At 37.1% G+C, this 22,899-nt stretch overlaps 1 protein-coding gene across 1 annotated transcript in view; it reads left to right on the top strand.

Annotated features, from left to right (window-relative positions):
• The window catches only part of CCDC148 (coiled-coil domain containing 148), a 314,087-nt gene that overhangs the window by 122,014 nt on the left and 169,174 nt on the right, over nucleotides 1-22,899 (top strand). Inside the window, exon 12 of the mRNA XM_064484812.1 lies at nucleotides 14,051-14,191. Within this exon, the coding sequence (XP_064340882.1) occupies nucleotides 14,051-14,191 (141 nt within the window). The remainder of the gene's footprint in view (nucleotides 1-14,050; nucleotides 14,192-22,899) is intronic.

Here is a 22,899-nt window from a genome sequence, read left to right as displayed (position 1 = left end):
TGTTCTACTGTTCATCTGCTCAGAACATTCATTTCAGAGATCTACCAAGACTTTATGGAAAAGAGTAAGATTCTCCATCTCCACAAACATAATTGTAATACCAGCATCCTGCCTCTTTCTTAGTATCTATTTGGAAAAAGTTCAAGATAATGGGATTTGTCATCTTGTGAATGCTCAGGGGATTGATGTGTGTGACCTCCACTAGCATTTTGGGGGGTAATCTGGGTGAGGTCCCTTTGCATGGATGTAATGGCCCCTTAATTTTTCATTTTACCTTTTCCCTTCCCCTCCTCCCTTTTTTCCTATTGCTTTCTTTTTCCCCCTAAGAAGATACTGCCTGTTCTCTTTTCTGATATGTTCCGACTGTTCTTTCTGCAGGAAGGCATTCAGGCAATACGTATATAGCAACATGTACCATATCTAGTTTGAAATATTTATTGCTGAATAACATCTTAAGTGAAGGGAGTTATGCTGGTGATAATGGAAATCACTTTCTTTTATGATTTTTTCCAGTTAATCTTGTGATCTCTGCTTGAATTCTCTTCTTGGCCCCCCTATATAGGTAAGATGTAATGAGTTTGTGTGAAGAGATAAAAAGTACTGCCAAGTTCTTTAAGTTATCTGTTGTTGATTCTGTACTCTATCTGGAAAGAACTGAGTTGATGGGAAGAAAAATATTCTCATTGAAGGCTTCCTGTTTGGGTCCTAGGAGTTAGGAAATCCATAGACTGTAATCACTTTTTATCACACTCAATAATCACTTTCCTTAATTTTTGTTCTCAGCAGTTGTCTCCATTTCATAGCTCCAAAATTGCCTTATTCTCATAAAAAGAAAAAACTGTTCCAGTGGTTACTGATCTATGAACACTTCTCTTGAAGTTCTGTTCATTAAAATAATAACTCTAAGGGAAAAATACCAGAACTTTGAGATGTCTGGTTATGCTAGAGTAAATTTGTAAACTTAAGAATAGTTTACTAATACTTATTTGCATTATGTAATGTACATCTCCCACTTTCTCCCTTTAGACATCTTACCATTGTAATTACAGGAAAAGATTCTAGATAACTCATTCTCTTCTCTGTAATCTATTTCACTTGCATTAATTAGACAAATGCCTTGTTAGGCAAATGTGCTAGATATTTTATTTGTATTTTATTTTTAACCACAGCCCAAGATAAGAATGCTCAGAACTGCAGAATCAAAAGTGAAGTAATTTCTGGGGTTGGTGGCTTTATAGAAAATCTCTGATACTGAAATTAAACTTAGGGCTCAGCAGAAAGTGTCTCAGCTTTCTTAAAGGATGTTCATGAGATCAAAGGTGTTTTTTTTTTAATAAGATTTGATTTAATGTATTTATTTGGGGGGGGTAATTAGGTTTATTTATTTTTAGAGGAGGTACTGGGGATTGAACCCAGGACCTTATGCATGCTAAGCATGCACTCTACCTCTGGAGCTATACCCTCTCCCCTAGATCATAGGTATCTTTAATAAAGACCTTTATAGAGTACTTTCTTTGAATTCAGCATTGTAGTAGATTTTATGGATTATAAAAATTGTGTAAACCTTGACTTTAGAATATAAGAAGTATATAATCTAGTTGGGAAGTGGGATATGCGTGGAAATGGCTAATAACAAAACCATTTTTTCCTTTAAAAAAATTGAGGTATAATCGACATGTAATTTTGTATTAGTTTTAGCTATACAACATAATGATTTGAAATATGTGTATATTGTGTGAAATGATTACCACAGTAAGTTTAGTTAACTTTTATCACCACACATAATTACTATTTTTTCTCTTGTGATGAGAACTTTTAAGATTTACTCTCTTGCAACTTTCAGATATACAACAGAGTACTGTTAACTATAGTCACTATGCTGTGCACTACATCCCTGGGACTTATTTATCTTATACCTAGAAGTTTGGACCTTTTGACCCCCTTTACCCATTTTGATCACCCAGCACCCCTCTGTCTCTGGCAACCAATCTATTCTCTGTATCTAAGAGTTCATGTTTTTGGTTTGTTTTTGTTTTAGATTCTCCATATAAGAGATCATACAGTATTTGTCCTTGTCTGACTTATTTCACAGAGTATAATTTCCTCAAGGTCTACCCATGTTGTTGCAAATGGTAGGATTTCCTTCTTTTTATGGCTGAATAATATTCTATTATGTGTGTCCTTTTTGGTTATATATATATATATAACAATCACATTTTCTTTATCCATTCAGCTGTTGATGGATACTTAGGTTGTTTCCATGTCTTGGCTATTATAAATAATTGTGCGATGAAATTGGGGGTGCAGATGTCTTTTCAAGATAGTGATTTCATTTCCTTTGGATAAATACCCTGCAGTGAAATCGCTGGAGCATATGGTAGTTCTATTTTTTCTTTTTAGGAGCCTCCGTACTGTTTTCCATAGTGGCTGTACCAATACACATTCCCACCAACAGTGCACAAGAGCTCCCTTTTCTCCATGTCCTTGCCAACACTTGTCAATTCTTGTCTTTTTGATGATAATCATTCTAACAGGTGTAAGGTGACATCTCATCATAGTTTAGATTTGCATTTTTCTGATGATTAGTGATATTAAGCACCTTTTTATGTACCTGTTGGCCATTTGTATGTCTTCTTTGGAAAAATGTTTATTCAGATCCTCTGCCCTTTTAAAATTAGGTTGTTTTTTCTATTGAGCTGTATGAATTCTTTATATATTTTGGATATTAACCCCTTATCAGATCTATAATTTGCAAATATTTTCTTCCGCTTAGTAGGTTGCCTTTTTATTTCATTGATAGTTTCCTTTGCTGTGCAGAAGCTTTTTAGTTTATTGTAGTTCTGCTTATTTATTTTTGCTTTTGTTGCCTTTGCTTTGGGGTCAAATCCAAAAAATCATCACCAGGACTGATGTCTAAGACCTTACATGCTATGTTTTCTTCCAGGAATTTTATGAGTTCATAAATAAAATCTTTTTATAAAGATAATAAAGTGCTAAATATGTTTAACACACACTTAACATTTACTGTGTGTCAGGCACTGAGATAATTTCTATGGGAGATAAAAAGGTGAATAAGTCAGTACCTTCTGTCCACTGGGGGAAGACAGCTATATGCATATATAAACCTAATTTTTTTCAAGACCCTCATTCACAGGGTATGTACTCTAGAGTCTTAATGTTTCCTGAACTCTTCTGTTCTCTTACAGTCTAACTCCTCCTCCTTTCTTATGAACAGTTTAAAGCTGAGTTCAGGACCTACTAGCTATGTGAAACTTTAATGACTTTAGCCTATCTTGTTGATAAAAGGCCAAAGAGGCAGAGACGGAGAGGGGAGAGATGGAAGGAAGTACGATGTGTGTGTAAGGATTGGGCAGTTTAAAGTTTCCTGTTGAAATTATGGAATCTCAGGAGTGACATGCTAAATGGTAGTCTTCTGTACCCAAGGTTTAGAGACTAAACAGGTATATAGTTGCTAATCTGGGTTTTAGATACTTGTTCATCCACCCAAGAAATAGTCATTGAATGCCTGCTTTGGGTGAGGCCCTGTTCCAGGTGTGGGGTTAGAACAGTGAGTGAGGCCAAGTCCCTGCTATCATGGAGTTTAAAGTCTAGTGAGAAACTCTGATAAGAAAATAAATCAGTTGATCAAAAATATACATTTTTTTGTTTTATTGAGAAATAATTAACATACATCACTGTATAAGTTTAAGGTGTACAGCATGATGGTTTGATTTATACATATTGGAAATGATTACCACAAAATAGGTTTAGTTAACCTCCATCATTTCATATAGATACAATAAAAAGAAAAAAATTTTCCCTCTGATGAGAACTGTTAGGGTAATAATATAATTTAATATAGTGATAAGTGAAATGAAAATAAAGCAAGGTAGGTTAAAGAGTGACTGGATAGCATCTATTTTAGACACTGTCCATGGATGCAGGCCAGAGGTGGGATTGACAAATGGTGAAAGAATTCATTAGGAAGGGTCCCTGCATGACCTTGAAGGACAGATGAAAAGGAGTGAGGGCTTCCCAGGCAAAGTCCTAGGACAGAGATAAGCATGAATGTAGAGCAGTGGGGAGGACAGGAAGAGGCGGAGGAGGAAGATGAAGGGCTGGTCTGTTTGCTCTGGAGAATAATAGGAAATTCATATGTGTGAAAAAGTTCATATGTGTGGAGTAAAGTTCACATATGCCTTAAAAGATTAAGTCTTCCTTTGAACAAGGTGATGTCCAGATAAGTAAATAGCTATAAAAGCCACTTGAAATGGTGGCCATGCAAAGCCATTATTATTAGAATCATCTGCAGGAGAGCAAAAATACGTGAAAACTAATCCAATAGACAGATATCTACCAAATGGGTTGAATCAAAGTGACACTGGAGTCAAGAAAGTCAACTGGAAAGCAATCGCAGCAATCCAGGAATGTAGTAAACGTTTGTGTAGCACTTATGCTTTCTTATCTCATTTATTCACCCATTCAAACATATTAATTGAGCATCTGTAAGTGTCAGGTGGTGTGTAAGGCACTGAAGATACAGTGGTGAGCCAATTAGATATGGTCCCTGTCCCTATGGAGATCACTGTCTAGTGGGGAAACAGACACTGGTCATGTAATCACAAGACTGAATGTCTAATTTCAAACTATGATAAGTACCTTGAACACAAAGTAAACAATGTTATGGGAGCATGCAACTGGGGTGGGGTTTACCTCATATAAGGCTTTCCTGACAGACACTAGAGCTGAAATTTGGAACTGAGTAAGTATTGATTGGAAGAGTGTATGAGGGAGGCAGAAAGGAGGGGAGGAGAATTCCAAGCAAAGGAAATAGCATGGACAACATCCATGTGGCTTGAGGAAATGTGGCTTGTTTAGGGATCTGTAAGATAGCCAGGGCTCCTGGAGCACAGAGGGTGAGTCTGTGATTGGCACGGGGTTATGAGTTGGTGCTGCAGACAGAGGCAGGGCTGAGTCCTGGAGGTGCTGTTGTCCATGGTTGGGAGTTTAGACTTCACCCCAAGAGTGGTGGAAGTAGGATGGGGATGTGGGTAGTCTACAGGACATGGCAATGGGTTAAATATGGAGTGTCAGGGAGAGGCAGTGTCCAGATGAGTCCTGAGTTTCTGGTTTGTGCACATTGATGGTATTTGCACAGCAATCCTGTAAGATATGCGACATTGTTACCCATTTTACATTAATCCTAAGTTATAGGCGGTTAAACAGTGTACCCCAGGGAATACCTTGAGTACATCTCAGAGGTAGGACTCAAGCTCTGGTTTCTGATTTCAAAACCTGGGTTCTCTCATCATGGTTCTGTGTTGATTGCAGGAGGAATATGGATTGTGGCTTAATGACAGCAGCACAATAGCTTTGGTCTTTATATCACAAAGCCATAGAATCTCAGCATTGGGAGCTATTACAGAGAACTTCCTGCTGTGGTTTTCAAGCTTCTTTCACTGTGACCTACAGTGAGACATGTATTTTATATTTTATATCACAAATGAATACACACACACACACACACACACACACACACACATGCATACACACACAGAAAACAAAATTTCTTGAAACAGCATTATTGTAATGACATGAGATGTACTCTGATATTTTCTGTTGTTTTCGTCCATAAAAAATGCTAGTTCCCATCCAAAAAATTTATTTCATTATCCACTAATGAGTGTAACCCTTTGTTTGAAAAACTGGTTAAGTCCTCTTCATTTTTCAAAGAGGATTGGAGGCCCAGAAATGGGAAATGAGTTCCCTAGATCTCATAGCCAGCAGGCAAGTGATTTCCTGGCTGTTAGCCCCATTTTCTGACTATTATACAATTTGGCTTTGTCAACTTCATAAATAAAATAGACTGATAGGTTTATAAATTTTGTCCTTTAGGAAAAAAAAATCTGTTGATAGTTTTCTGCTTATTAACATTTAGTTTGTTTCTTCCTCTACAAATCTTGTTTTACACTAAGGTGAAGACCCAATTAGATGAAACTTTGCAAGATTTTATTCAAAAAGACATGAAACAGTCAAGATAATAGTGCATAATCATTGATATTCTGAAAAAGACTAATAAAAAAAGTCCAGAAAATGGAAAGCACTTATCAAAGAGAGGTGATTAAAAAAATGCACTTAGGAAGTCACCCAAGAAACCAAAGGACAATTGTGAAACCAAGAGGAAAAAACAAATCTTTCTGCTAAGCAAAAATGCCAAGGAGAGAATAGAAGGCTTTAATAACGTATGCAAAATCACAGGTACTGTATTTCATGAGTGAGGTTTAAACATAAATGGAACACATAAGATAAAAAAAAAAAGCTTAGTTAGGTAATACTGAAAAATGGTGGGACATTTGGAAAGAATTTAATGGAACTATCAGGCTGTTAAAGATTTAATAAAATGGAAATTTGAAGTTTACTCAGCTGAACTGAATTTAGGAGCTGATAGGAACATTTAAGGAGAAGACAGAAAGGGATTTGCTTGACACCTTTTTGCACACATCCTCTAACATTGCTAGAAATATGAGTTTGTTGTTGAAATCCTGATGAGATTTTCTAGATATTTTCCCTGTCAGGCAAGCAGAGGTGGAGTTTAGGAATCCTGGAAATAGTTTGGACGGGGAAAGCAATGATCACGAGTCCTGATGGAGGAGTCGGAAAATGGTAGCATGTGTGTCTGGTGAGGGTACCTTTCTTTTTAAGGACCAATCCAGTGGGGAGATGGGGAAACGTTGTAGATCTAACTTCCAAGCATAGCTTCAGAGCTTTATCTCTGCATTTACCAACAAGTAGTTCTTGAAGCCTACTCACACCATGCTAGGCAGTGGAGAGAGCCTATGAATAAGACAAATTTTGTTCCTGCCCCTAAGAAGTTTATAGCCAAGTACAGGCAAATCCAAAAGGTTCGATGTCAATGCGTGCTGTAATAGAAGAGAGAGACACGGTACTCGGAAAGCAGGGAATAGGCACTCAACCTGGACATGGTGAATTAGGGGAGGCTTCCTGGAGCAAAGGATGTCTAAGCTTAGGCTTGTGTAAGATAAGCAGAAGTCAGCCAGGTGAAGTGTGTTTAATGCCTTTACAGAGCATAAGCCTGGTGCACAACAAGCCTTCATAAATGCATTTTTAATGTTTTATTATTGTTAGTTACAGGCACTGGTCAGATGGTACTTTTTCTATATGAAACAACACACATGATATAATGTTTCTGTAAATATGGCTGATGGAATTCACAGTTAATGTTTAATTGCCTATTAGTATTTAACAGGCCTATAAAATCCTGATGCTCCTCATTGCAATTCATTTTGCTCACAGAAGACAATTGCAGAGCATGCCGTGTTGCAGTCTCTCTATCTAAGGAAAATATAAAATAGATCAGAGTATTAGAACTTATAGGGTATCATTTACAATTAGTAATGAAATTGACAGTAATAAAATCGATTACTTAAGCTAAAAAAAAACCTTAAAGAAACTATAGAAGTCACTTGATCCAGTCGTACACTTTAACATGTGAGAAAACTAGGTTAGCCATTGCTCTAAGTAACAATGTAGTGGAAGAGATAAGACAAAAAAGCTGGTGTTCTGACCAAGTTCAATATTCATTCCCTTTATACTGCATTACTACTTACAATTATTTTCAAACCTCTCAACTTTGATGTAAAATTGTTACCTTGATCTTAATTTCCATTATTGCCTTTGAAGTTTTCATGGGTTTCATTTTTTGGTTTTCTAGTGCTTTATTCACTCTGATAATATGTATTTTTTTAATTTCACTTGAACCATTTTACTTTTACATTAAGAGCAAAGAGCAATGGTTACATGCAATGCTAGTAACCATTTTCAGTATAAATCCTTAATTTATTATTTGCAACAGATGAACATATTTTAAACTTCATTTGTTCTCTGTTAGGTTAAGATTTCATTCAAAGACAGTACCTTTGGCAGGAATATTAAACAAAGTATTAACTAAAGAACTGGAAAAATGTCCTGTAGTTAATAATCTGAATAATGTTTTCCTTATAATGCACTCCTGACAGCCACTCTAGTAATGTTCTTTCATGGTTATTATTGTTACACAGTTATGTTCACATGCTCTGTTTAAAGCTACATAATTACCAAACCTTTTAAAATAAAGCCACTAAAATGTTCTTCTGGGCTATTCTTCCTTTTGCTCACTGTTCACTCAGAAGTCTTCTGTACTCTAGCCTATTGTGCTAATACTGATTTCTCTGCCCACCTGCCAGCTTTCTTGTTCTTGGGCATCTTGAAAATATCATAATCGTTTGTCATTCTCTCCACATGGGAGTCATCCACATCCTTTGGCTGCCACTGTGGGAATCCACTGGATACAGACTTTTTCAATGGCCCTCTTTTCCCAGCAGTCTTTGACGCGTCCATTGTGCATTCCAAAAAGTGCCGGGACCTTCCTGCCTGGATACTGATTGCTGCGGAGCCTGTGTCTTTTTGTCAAGATCTCACAAGTCTAGCTACTTAGATTATAATGCTGGCTTCGGCAACCTTCTCTCCTTCACTTTTCACCTTTTTTGAGGTATAGATACAATTACAGATGATATTGTGACATTGATTCCAGGCAATCTTCTAAAGTTTCCTGACCATTTTCATGATTCCAATATGAAGTGGAAGCAACATAGTTTCTAAAGGCTGATGCTGACTTGCTCAAGAATATTTTTTGTCCTAGCATTTCTCATATATGTGTGTGTGTGTGTGTGTGTGTGTGTATAGTTTAGCATCTATTACCCATTGGCTTTTGGTTGCCGAACTTAGATTTGTTTCATGATTTATGGTGTGTGTGCCCTGTTTAAAAACATATAACAATCTTATCTTTTCTGGAGAACAGGAGAAACATCATTTAGACTTGGAAATGACTAGGACAGTAAACTGGGTAAATTGGTGAATAAACTGGGTTAGCCTAGTTTTATTGGTCTGGTTATTTTCTTGCTATCCTTGCCTTTGAAAACAGAAAATCTTCTCCCATTATAGATCTTTGCTCATATATGGCTTCTTTAAATCATATGACATCAGATTTGCAAAGGTCATTCAATGATAATTCCCATAAATTAGTCTTAAATCGAAAGATGAGAAGAGTAACTCCAAACCCCAAACTTCTTTCTATTGTAACTTTGAGAAATGGTGCTCCAAAAGGCTGAATGTATACTATTTTTCTTTTTATTAGTTCAGTGCGTCTCAAGTCTCATTGTCTGAGAATCTTGAGACTACAATATTTTATTATATAAGTCTTTTTGGATGTACACTATATTTTATGGTTTATTTTTATGTTTTTACAGAATTTTTGGTGTGGAAAAATTTGAACATATACAACAGTCTATCATCACTCAGCTTCAACAATTATCAATGCGTTAGTCAAATTTGTTTCTTCTATACCCTTGCCTGCTTCCCCATGCCCATTGCACATGCCCAGTAGCAAATCCAAACATCATATCTTTCCATATATATTTCAGTCGGTACCTCTAAAAGTAAAAGGACTCTTAAAAAAGCATAACCATACTGTGATCATAGCTAAAGACTTTAACAGTATTTCTTTAATAGCATCAACTAACTAATCAATATTGAAATATCTCTAATTGTTTCATGATTTTTAAAATATTTGGCTTATTCAAATCAAAAACCAAATATTGCTACATACTGCATTTGGCTGATGTTTCTTGAGTCTCTTTTAATGCATATGTCTCCTTTCTTCTTTTTTCCTTGTAATAGGTTAGATCCTTGAAAGTTTTTCGGATTTGTCTTGCTGATGGTATTCCTATAGAGTTCTTGGAATATGTTTCTCCATTGACTGAATTTTCTGTAACCTGACAGACAGGTCTAGAGATTTCATCAATTCTTTTTTATTTTTTGGCAAACATAGCTCATGGGAATGATGTATACTTACATCAAGAGGTCAAAATGTCTGCTTGTTTTCTACAGATATTGTTTCTCAATGTTTAAGATTATTCAGTGTTTTCAACTGTTGCCAGCCTGATCTATCCATTATAACATTTCCTATCAGCTGTTAAATGAAGTTTTTAGTAGCAACTGATGACCATGAACAAGGACTCATTATATCATTAGGTGTTGCAAAATGGTATACTCTAATGCTATCTTTTTGTTTTCATTTATTATGTTTCATTAAAAATATTTATTTTGGTAAATTAAATGGGAGCTTTTAATTAAGTACCTATGATGTGCTAGCACAGTGCTAGACAGTACAAGGGGAAGATAAAATACATATATTATCATGGACTCTGCTTTAAATAAAAACTTTATGCTCAAAATGACTAGAAAGCAGTTATGATATGATAAGTGAAATAAGAAAAGGGAGATGAATGTGGGTTGGAGAATGTTTCATGGAAGATGTGGGACATGTGCTGGGCCAAGAAGCATTTTATGAAATAGGGGGAAATTGAGGGGATTTCAGTTGGGGGAATAGTTTGGATCATACATGAGGCTAAGAACAAGAATGGTCAAGAAAAGTCACAAGAGAAAAACCTACCTAGAGATTACACACTAGGTAGGTTAAAGTGGGGCATTGGTTGGATGTGAGAAAGCTAAATTTTTAGGTCCTATTCAGAGCACTTGACATCACCCCATGAGTGTTCTAGAATTGTTCTAACTACATTTGGCACATAGACTTTGGGTGGTCTAGGGAATTACAGCAAAGTGGCCTAGGGAAATTCAGTAGTCTAGAAATTGATTTGTCCTAAGTAAAAGCTCATCTGAGCTTGAGAAATATAAGATTGTCCAAGTCAGAGGTAAAATTTAAAGAATTAGTCATATTGACTGACCCCTATCAAATTGCTCAGGATATTTTTCACAGAACTACAACAAATGATCGTAAAATTTATATGAAATCGCAAAAGACCAAGAATTGCCAAAGCAGTACTGAAGAAAAAGAATGAAACTGGTGGAAAAACCCTCCCAGACTTCAGACAATACTACAGAGCTACAGTAATCAAAACAGCATGGTATTGGCACAAAAACAAACATATGGATTAATGGAACAGAATAGAGAGCCCAGAAATAAATCCACTCACCTATGGTCAGTTAAATTTTGACAAAGGAGGCAAGAATATACAATGGAGAAAAGACAATCTCTTTGACAAGCGGTATTGGGAAAACTGGACAGTTGTGTGTAAATCAATGAAGTTAGAACACTCCCTCACACCATACACAAAAATAAACTCAAAATGACATAAAGACTTAAACATAAAACAAGACACCTTAAGCCTCCTGGAAGAGAACATAGGCAAAACATTCTATGATATAAATGGTAGCAGTGTTCTCCTAAGGCAGTCTACCCAGGCAATAGAAATAAAAGCGAAAATAAACAAATGGGACCCAGTTAAACTTACAAGCTTTTACATAGCAAAAGAAACTATAAATAAAATGAAAAGACAGTCTACAGAATGGAGAAAATGTTTGCAAATGATGTAACTGACAAGAGCTTGATTTCCAGAACAGCTCCTACAACTCAATAACAAAAAAAAAACCCAGTCCAAAAATGGGCAGAAGACCTAAACAAACATTTCTCCAATGAAGACATACAGATGGCCAATAGGCCCATGAAAACATGCTCAATATTGCTAATTATCAGAGAAACACAAAGCAAAACTACAATAGGTGTCACCTCACACCAATAAGAATGGCCGTGATTAAAAAGTTCACATACGATAAATCCTTGTATGGCACAGGGAGCTATGTTCAATACCTTATAATAGCCTATAATAAAAAAGAATATGAAAAGGAATCTATATATATATGTATATATATAACTGAATCACTATGCTGTACACCAGAAATCAACACAACATTGTAAACCAGATATACTTCAATAAAAAAAGAATTAGTCATATTGATAGATGTACATAGTCAAAAAAATGTAAACTACAGAGATACTTGTAGTTTCTTAGACCAAACCAGGATGCTTGAAAGAAGAGGCAGATATACAGGGCTTGATGTGAGGCTGTGGCATAGTTAAAGATGCTGAGTTTAATTTTGGAAATGTGTTTTGAGTGCACATGCATACAGCAAAACCTTGAAGCATTTGTTAGGATGGGGTTGCAGACAGAAATACCGAGCTGATACTGTACATTTTAGAGACAGACCAACAGAAGTGATAGGCTAACTCATACGAGAGGACGAGCGCATCAAATAATGAACAGAGAGAGGAGAGGTTGAAGAGAAAGGATAACAGTTGGGTTAGGGGTATAGGGTGGGCACAGGAAGCTGGAGGAAGAGAGTAGTATCCGCAGGTGGAGAAGCGGGAGAGAACGGTGTATGGCCTAGGAAGGAAAGAGTTTTAAACGTGAAGAGATGGTCGACAGGGTTAAGAACTAACGTGAGGTTAAGGAAAGGGGGACTGAGAACTATCTTTTGGGTAGTCAGGAGGGCGATCACTGGCAACACTTGATAGGACACGATTTTGATATAGTGTATTATAGATGGAAGATGGGTTACAGGAAGGAACAGTTTGGAAACTGAAGATTGGGACAGAAGGCACAGATGATCTTATTCTAGGAATGGAATTCCAAAGAAGAAGGTAAATATGGCCAAGACAAGGAGCAGATGGGGAAGCCTAATTATGTTTGAAAACCGAGAGTCTGAATTTCCTTGGTTATTTTGATAAATATTTTAGAAAACAAAGTTTAAATAATAAAAGTGCAAAAAGAACTTAACTAATCAATTCATCATATTTTAAGGATATTTTAAATATTCAGTTTTCATTTTATACAGTACTATAATGAGTCAAGCTTATATCAAATATATAAGACAATGAGGCATCAAACTGAGAATGCTAGTTTCGTCCTTTTCTAAAAAGAATTCTTCATATCCCTCCGTCTCTCTCCTCTGTGCTTTGTTAGCTACATGTCTACATGGAACATATAAAGATATGTTTTTATTTTGTTAGTTTCATTGGTTTAACTGCTTACAAAGATAATGCATATTTATTGTAAAAATATCAATCGGCACAAAAATTCTTAAAAATAAATTTTTTATATCCCGTGAAATGATACTATTCAGAGATAAACAATGTTATTGTTTCAGTAAGCCTCCTTCTAAATTGCTTTCTATGTGCAGTACACAGATGATATTTTATATTAATGAGATCATACTATAAATGTGGTTTTACACCTGCTATTTTGCATCTAATAATACAGTGTGAACATTTTCTGTGTTGGTGAATATGGAAATATAGATCCTTTTTGATGACAGTCATTGTATGAAGGTACCATAATTAATTTAAGTCATCTCCTGCTGCCAAACGTTTAGACTCTTCCAATTTTTTTCTGTTTAAGCAGCATGGCAGTGAAGATTCCCTTGGGTACATTTTTGTGCACTTGTCCAGTTGATTATCTTCTTTGAATAACTTCCCCAAAGTGGGGTTGTGGGTCAAATATTATGCATATTTCATAGTGTTATACATATTTACTTATTGCCCAGTGTCCTCTAGACTGCTGTACCAATTATACTTCTACCAGTAATACCTCTCAGTACTCAGAAAGTTCTTTTAAATGTCTTTAATTTTTTTTTTTATCTTCATTCAGGCTCGTTTTATAAAATCAGGATGAACTATATCAGAGGTTCTTAAACCCCTGATTTTAGGAACTTAGGATCATTGGGAAAAATTTGAAAACTGTTGACCAGAAACTGGAACTGTTGTTCCAGAAAAACACGCCTGTGCAAAAACACAAAAACTTTTACACAGTATTTGTGAGAATTCACAGATCCTTTGAAATCAGTTCACAGTCCCTTTAGGATTTCACTCGAGGAATCCAAGTGAAGAATCTCTGAATAAGGTGATTCTCAAGTTTTTTTTTTCTTTCAACACTTTTTCCTTTTCAGTGCTTTTCTCCTAACACAGATACATCTGTTGCACACATCACAAACATATCACACAGTCATGTGCACGCAGAATTTTAATGTGTACATGGAAAATCTTTGACATCTGCTTGATACAGAACCTATTCTCATTGTGATCTGTGAAATCACTTGAGTGTGTACATTCACTGGAATGAATTTCTATTTATTTCAGGTTCTTCAATGGCGAGCCCATCAGGAAGAGGTAGCAAGACTGGAAATGGAAATTTCTGTCAGAAGAAGAGAAAAGGAAGAAGAGAAAGAGAAACTGTGGAAGAAGAAGGAATTGTTACAAAGAGAAGAGAAGAAAAAAAAGGTATAAAATCTGCAGTTGCTGTAAATGTGTGAATGGATGCTTAATTGCCTGAGTGAGCTTTGACTGATCTTCGTGTTTGGCATGGAATTCTCATAGGCAGTTGTTGGAAAGATTCAAAAGGTGCTGGTGGAGTCTTGCTTCCGTTTATTTGAGCTTCAAAAGATTTTTGGACATGGAGGAAAATCCACTTTATTGACCTGCACAAGCACAAGTACTTGTGATTAGGAGAGATGCTGTAGATAAGGACAAGACAGGGTTTGTGACTGTTGTTAAGCCTTGTACTAAGTAGGAGCATGGCAAAACCAGAGGTACTGGGGTAGCATTTTGATTGACTGCTGTGCAGCAAATGACTATCAAAAGATGTCCTTATAGGGAAAATACATTATATCAGGGTCAGTGCAATTCATGGAATACCAAAAGGCCCTTTACAGAATTTACTTCTTGGTTTATTATTTGTTAGATTGTTTGATTTTTTTCATACTGATAAAAATTCCTCTTTCTACGTTTGAATGAACATTTGTTTCTCAGTCTTCAAAATATTAATCGGAACACTTCTTAACAGCTTTAAAATGGTTGCTGGCAACCTGTGGAAGAGGGGGTTTTTAAAATATACATAGGACATTTATTTAGATATTTTGTTTCTTCGCACCACAAAAATGATAGAATTTACAGTAAAAAATATTTTTCTTTAAGGTTTTTTTGACTTCTGGGGAAATAATACACCAAAGGCAATTCATGATCAATTCCATCATATAATGAAAGGAACTTCCATTAACCTTTACAGCTGTATTGACTTGATCTGCATGATATAAAAAATGTTTTCTTTTTGAGCTGCTTAAACTCCTAAGAATGACTGACTAATTCATAGTCCTCGATGAATACGTTTTTGCTTTTGTGAACACAATTGATACTTTAAGCTATGACCAACCATATAGCTATGAGCCAGTTTTTCTGCATGTTATTATACTTCAGTTGTCATTGTCTTTGCTTACTTTGTGTGTTTATGTCAGCAAGTTGGTATAGAGTCAGCATGTGCGAAAAAACAACACATACCCAAGTTATACGATTTTTAAGCTGTAAAGAAGATGTAATTTATGGTTTAACTTCTAAGTAAGTTGGGTGGTTTCATCAAGTCCCCATCAAGAGAGACACATAGAAATATCAATCATGTTTCAAATGACGCATGTGAACGATATATCTCTATGGGAAAATTTGCCAATTATTTTCTGTTGTGAAGTGGAAAACATGTATTTAGGGTTTTGTCATCTACCTGGGCCCCTTTCATAGTACTTCCTCTCTTCTAATTAGTACGACCATGAAAAACAAAGCAATGTATTTTTAAGCACTTGTATGCATGTGGTATTTAAAGTGCCATCTGAAGAGATTTAGATACAGTTCTGCTTTCTGGGAACTTACAAAGACAGCGAAAATATGCATACGTTTCAAGTACTGAGAACTGAAGTAAGTGCATTTAATTGTTAAATTTGAGTTGGAGAATTGGCCTGGTTATACAGGAAAGGATAGAGAGACATTGCTAGCTGTTTTCTCTGCAATCTGTAAGATTTCTGGAAATGGGAGAAAGGCATCTTGAAAGATGAGAGACCTTCATGACTTGCAGATAAGCTGTTGACATTTGGCTTGACCTGATACCAAAACAACAACAACAAAACAAACAGTAATAGAAGGAATAATAAAGCTCTAAGCCAAATTCATGGTCAACCTCCTGCAGTTGTATGGGATCAAGGCATATGTTTTACTTTATTTATTTTCTTTTAAAAAATAATTCTTACATTTGGAAAAAAAATTTTAAGTACAGGGATTGATAATAACCACATCAGTACTCATCACCTAGCATTGAAACGTAACATTTTACATTCTGTTTCAGATTCATTTTATTTTATAGATAAAGTTGAAGTCGTCTTTGGAGGACTTTCTCAGTACAATTTCCCTTCTTACCGCCCCAAAGGCAATCTCAAGCATAAATTTTATTGCTATCTTTCAGGCCATCTATTGCTTTTTTAACATATTTAAATACATATTTTATGTCTTTTATTTTTTTCATGAATATTATCACACGGTATCATTCTGTAGCATCTAGTTCTTCATTTAGCCTTACTTTTTGAGACATAGCCATGTTCATGCACAGAGACCTAGTTTACTCCTTTTAATGTCTACATAGTGTTCCACTGTGGAACTAGGCTACCATTTATCCCATCTGTTAGTGGTTGACATTTAAGTTTCTTAAATTTTGTTCTTGAAACTGTGCTGCAGCAGCCACCTTGTACATATTGACTGGGGCATGAACGCACAGCGTTCTCTAGGGTGTGCCTGGGATGGGAACCACTCAGTTGTAGGATTTGTATGTTTCCAACTTTATAGGATTTTTTTGACTTTAAAAGATATTAAAACTATTCTATTTGACTTTTGCCCATCTAATAAATGAGAACGGTCTCTCAGTGTTTTAAATTAGATTCTCCTGGTCACTTGTGAGATTGAAAATCTCATGTTTATTGGACAGTTTTCTTCATCTCTGAATTGCTTATTCATGTTTCCTGTGTCCATTTGTCTATGCCTTCTTTATTTAATCTCTAGATGTTCTTCATAAGCTCTGGATATTATTTTTTTGTTGTTGATCAGGAAGGAAGTTTATTTCATTTTATTTTTAAAATTTTATTCATTTTGGCAGGGAGAAGGTAATTAGGTATGTAAGTATGCATGTATTTAAAGGACTGCGGATTGAACCCAGGACTTCTTATATGCTAAGCACTCACTCTATCACTGAGCTACACTCTCCCCCACTGGATACTATTTCTTTTTGTCAGTTATGTGAGTTGCAGATGTTTTCTTTCATTGGTCATTTGCCTTTACATTTTGCCTGTAGTGTCTGTAGTTTTGTGGAAATTTTTGTGAATTCTGCTTTTCTTTATGAACTATGACCTGGTAGTAAGAACATCTCCACAGAGAGCTTTTATGTTTGCCTCTGGTCAGGGGCCTATGCATGTTACTGGCCTGCAACTAGTTTGTATATTAACTTGGAGACTTGGGACCCATGCTGTGAGCTTGGAGTGGGTGCTGACTCAGCACTCATACCCAGCACCTGGGTTCTGCACTTGAACTTGTCCTCCTCTGGTCCCAAGCAGAAAATTGACACCATGTCACTCCCTGGGGGGGTGGTCATGATGTATCTAGTTCCCATTTGGGGTATGGACAAGCCCTACATAATGTCTTACTCTTTGTAGGTAGCTTTGTTCCTGCTTCTCTGTGCACAGGTCCCACAGCTAATGTTAAAGGTCCGGCCACCAGCCCCTCAGGCCTTATCTCAGGTCCACTTCTCCCCAGGAGCCACTTGGCCTTGGCTCCCCCTCACTACTCTGATTTTGAGTCCATCTTTATTTTCAGCACTGGGGCAGTGTGTGTGTGTAGTTGTTGTTGGGATAGCTTGTCCAAAATTTAAAGTGGGAAAGGAAATTTCTATGTCAACTCAGACATACTGACCAAAGTTCTGACTACCTTTATATATGCTAACCACAAATCTAGATTCTCTGTATTTTCTATGTTGGAGATGAATTTTAGTTCTTCAGCGTTTAATAGAAGCTTAACCCCCAACAGGCAACCTCCCCTGACTTGAGACTGGTTGCTGTGTTAACTGGTGTTCTGTTTCTCTCCATTTGCTGTTTCACTTGCCTGACTCTCTTCTCATAAGAGAGCAGCAACAGAGATAGAGAAACTATGCCATGTGTAAACCTTGCCGCCCAGGATTTCTGAACAAGAGATCAGCTTTATCCTAATTCTTCTTCCCAGGAATTTATTTTTTAGGAAATAATATTGGCTTTTTGCTGGAGTGACCTTTTAATTTGTATCCAGTGTCAAAGTTTATTCTGGCATCCTGGCCAGCTCCCTGCAAATATAAATTTATTAGCTCACTTTTTCCTTCTGTGCTTTAAAACTCTAGTTGAATATAATATTCAGTTTTCATAGTTTTATCTCAAGACTCAAGGAAAGTTTTGATTCATAAGCTGTTAGGTGATAATGGTAATATTTAAGAAGCATCTCTCCTCTTTTGAAAGTGTCATGATAAAATCAAGAAATGGTGCCTTTCCATAAACTCTCCCTAGGAGCTATTGTAAGAAAGACAATTACTGTGCCAGATGAACCTCAAAATGCCTGATAAGTAATATTGGTCCCAGAACCACCCTTTCACTAGATGTGGCTCTTCGGATGGCCTGAATAGCAAACAAATTGCTCTGCATCACAGCATTTTAGCAGGTTTTGTTTGCTGCATGATGTCTAGCATTCTGTGGGCTCCAAGGGAAGGGTGGTTTCAGCCTCTCTCCCAAAATGGAGATTTTAAGCGAGGATCTCATAGAAAGGAGACATATCTGTTCCTTGATTTAGCATGTCACAGTTATCTCCCAATTTTCCCCAATTCTGAATCCAGCATTGAAGCCACTTCATATTATACAAATGAGAGGTGGGGGACATTATCAGAAGTCAGGATAACTCCATTGGCCGTGTGACCTTCAGCCTTACCTCAGAGATGTTTCTGGGGAGGAATTAATCATTTTGTGATGTCTTAGCCTCAAAGGACATCACACCAGTAAATACCAATAGACTCAGGCTTCAGTAGAACCTTGGCACTTGGGTGCTTCCCCTTGTCCTCAGATGACCTGGCAAATACTCAGAATTATATTCATCCAACAGATAACCATGGAAGAGGGGAACGAGTCTAAAACAAAAGAGGGTAGTCTCTCATAAACAGAATGCAGGCTAGAGGGCTGGAACAGTGCTGCTTCTCAGAAGAAACAAAAAGCTCTCTGCTTTCCCAATTCAGATCAAAACCTTTCTCTCAGTGTGGCAACTTATGGGTTATCAGGGTAATTTATCGTGATATTATGAAATCTCTTCTCCAATATTTCTTAGTCTAGTAATATACTGATCTTAAGAGCCAAGAGTGAAAAAAAAGTAAACACAGAATACTAATTTTAAAAGAATTCCCAGACTTTAAACTCTGCTTCTTCAGGACTGTTGGGACTCAAAGGGGCCAGTGAATAACACCTGTGATAGAGAGGCTTCTATGATGGACCCTGAGATTTCCTGCCCTCCTGGGATACGTACCCCATATACTCACCAGGACTATAAATACCAAACTAGGTTGTATGGCATGCACACACCCTTAGAAAGGGAGATTACTTGAATGGGCTTGACATAAGCACGTGAGCCCTGTAAAAGCAGAGAGTTTTCTCTGGCTGGTCACAGGAGGGTAGGCAGAGATTAGAAGCATGAAAGGTACGTGACTCATATAATTTTTGGCTTGGAGATTGAAGAGGTCACATGGCAGGGAATGTGGGTAGCCCCTAGGAGATAAGAATGGCTCTGGCTGACAGCCAGAAGGGGAAAAGGACCCTATAACCTATAGTCCTGTAACTGTAAGGAACTGAATTTTGCCAATAAAAGGAATGAGCTTGGAAGCAACTTTTTTCTATAGCTTCCAGATGAGAATTCAGTTTTGTCAACAAATTGATTTCAGCCTCATAATGTCATGAGCAGAGAGGCCAGCCATGCCTTGCCGGACTTCTGACTTATAAGATGCTGAGCTAGTAAGTGAGTATTTTTTTAAACTGCTAAATTTGTGGTAATTTGTGACACAGCAAGTTTAAAAAAAACTAATACAAATTTTGGTATCTGGAAGTGAAATACTGCTATAACTAATACGTAAAAATATGGAAGTGTCTTTGGAATTGGGAAGTAGGAGAAGCTGGAAGAATTTTGAGGAGCATCATAGAAAAAAGACTAGAATGGCTTGAACAGACCGTTAATACAAGTATGGAGGTTTAAGGTGTGGCTGTTGAGGGCTCAGAAAGAAGCAATGGGCATATTGGTGGAAACTGGAGAAAGGAGGATCACTGTTATGTGATGGCAGAAAGCCTCAGGCAGTTCTGTCCTGCAGTTAGATGGGAAACATTCCTAAGTAAAAAACTTTGTATGTCATGAACTGAGAAGACTTCCAAGGTTTTGAAGATGCCACCTGGGTTTGGTTTGGTTTGGTTTGCTACTTATAGCAAAAAGGAGAGAGGGAAATTGAGGAAAGAACTGTTACACAGAAAGGAACCAGGACTTGATGCTTTGGGAAACTCTGAACCTATCATATGGCAAAAGACTCTAGAGTTAAGAGGTTATTAATGACAGCATGGCATAGAGAAAAGGCTGAGAGTATGAAAAGATCAAAAGGTCAGAGTATCCATTCGTATAATGGACCCTTCCATGAGATAAGGGGTGTTTCTGATAGATATTCTCAAAGTAGAGGGCCTCTGGGAAGTTTAAGGGCAATTTCTCTCAGCCACATCAACAGGAGACCGAGAGAGAAGGACTTATTTCAAAAGGACCTGTGCATATTGCTTTTGTCTAATGGAGTGAATCCCATAAAATCCACAAAGACCATTTGGTTCTTGAGAAAATTTTGTCAGAAACACTGCCAGATTAGACTGAAATGGACAGAGGGGGAATAAATTGAAAGAAGGCTAATACCTCCCCCATCTCTCCCCCGCCAAAAAATTCTGTCAACAGGAAGCAGGCTGATAACACTACTCGGCACCTGGTACGCCTACTACCCCGACCATGGAATCAGAGCACCCAGGTGGGCTCAGGAAGAGCTCTGTTCACTCCCCACCACCTCACACATAGAATGATTGTGTCAGCTCCTAGTAAGGGAGCGGTATTAACAGTAAGATTGTGTATAATCCCAAAGGGCTCACTGAAGTTCCAAATAAGCTGACCAGTCATTCATTTTTTCACTTATTCAATAAGTATGTATCAAGTGCCTTTAATGTGACACATACAATGCCCTGTCCCTTCCTGTGATTTTAAGAGGTCACCTCTCTCAAACAGAAATTGCCCTTTTCTAGTATATTTTTAAAGGGATGTATTTAATCCCTGCTCTGCCCCAAATATATAATTCTTGGTTAAGTTACTAGAAGCTCTTACTGAGAGGGGACATTATAGCTCAGTGGTAGAGTGCCTGTTTAGCATGCACAAGGTCCTGGGTTCAATCTCCAGTACCTCCATTAATAATAAAGAAATAAACCTAATTACACCCCTGAAATAAAAAAAAAAATAGATGCTCTTACTAACAATACAGAAGCATTTCTTTTAACTTCAAACTTTAGGTAGAATAAAAGTGTTAATAGAGAAAAACTGAAAATATAAAATGGAATGAATATGGAGTTTGTAATTAGTTAAATTAAGCCTGACTGTAGACAGTAGTAAGTTAAATATGTATGCACATATACATAGAACATACAAATGTGTATATTTGTGTACATACACATGTACAATTATGGGGTGACTTGCCTGCCCATCTCAGTGGGTATTGATGGTGGTCTAAGCTTGAGGTGGTGGGTAGTACCTTTGCCCTTATATGTGCCTAGACCTTCTCTTCTCTTATTTCCTGGTCCTATATCATCCAGCCATCGTTTGCGCATCTATCCTCACACTAGCCCATGCTGGTCTGATTGCTTCCCAGTGTGAATGCTCTTGTGCCAATAAAAATTATTAGTTTGCCATAATTGGTCAAAGTTCAGGCCTTAGAGTATAAACTTTCTGCCCTGACTGACTCCAGTAGGGTTCATCAACTCTCTATTAATTTTTTCCTTTTGTTTAGGCCTTTAATTGCTCTTGTATGCGTTTGTGCCCCATAGGAACTGCAGGATATGGAACTGTCCTCTGCAATTTCCTTTAAATGCTTGTGACTGATTGCCTTTCATTTCCAGTGAATGCTCTGCTGTTACAGAGGGAGGGTGATATAGATCTTGGGGATTTAGGTAGTGGGGAGAAGAACCTTTAAAATCAGATCACTGCCTGGAAAGCATCTCCTGGTAGAGACACTTCCTGGTCCAGCTCCTCTGTTTCTTCCAGGTCCTTTTCCCTCATGCTGCTCCTTCTCAACCTTGAGGTGCAGTAAATGTGGTGGTGGGGGGAGGGAGGGAGGGAGGCGGAAGGAGGGAGAGAGAAATTGATTGATCTAACTGGATCCCACTTAGACTAAAATGACTTCAGATATAAATATTGTCAGTTTATGTAATATATCACTGGGGACCAACTGAATTGTGAACACAAACAGAAAGCACTGTAGCAGTGCTCAGTAATGCAGTGACATTCAGATGATCTAAAATTGGTTGATAGTGCTTTTTTATATTTTTATAGAATGGAGAACATGGAATATAAAAACTCATAGGTTCTTTGGACCCTAAAAACATGTCTTGAACCTCTGAACACGAGTTTGACCTCTGCTCTAACATCTGCCCACTCACAACTCTCACTACAAACATCTTTGCAAAGGAACCACCTGCCACTAGAGCTGAAGTAGTCCTGTCTGGCTGAGGACCAATCCGCTGAACAACTTCCCACCCTCAGTTTTGTGGTTCTTTCATTTACTAATTCCTAGAAATGTGATCTGGCAAAGTTAGACTGGGTGTTTTTCTTTTGATTGGTCTTTTTGTTTGGGAATCTGATGAAACACCCCCAAAAGTTGGAGCTATGAAACCTAGTAGCTAAATTAATGATCAGGATATTCAGGTGGTCAAAAGGAGAAGATACTTAATGTGTATTTTATGTAGAAATGACTCCAGAATAAACTGAAGGTTCAGACTTTTATATTCGGAATACTTAATACCAATCCTCTAGTTTTGAATGAGTAAAGAAATGAATGTGGT

This window comes from Camelus dromedarius, chromosome 4 (genome assembly GCF_036321535.1).
Source record: "Camelus dromedarius isolate mCamDro1 chromosome 4, mCamDro1.pat, whole genome shotgun sequence".
Taxonomy (NCBI): domain Eukaryota; kingdom Metazoa; phylum Chordata; class Mammalia; order Artiodactyla; family Camelidae; genus Camelus; species Camelus dromedarius.
Note: the sequence above shows the minus strand (reverse complement) of the source record. Positions and strands in the feature narration are given on the sequence as shown.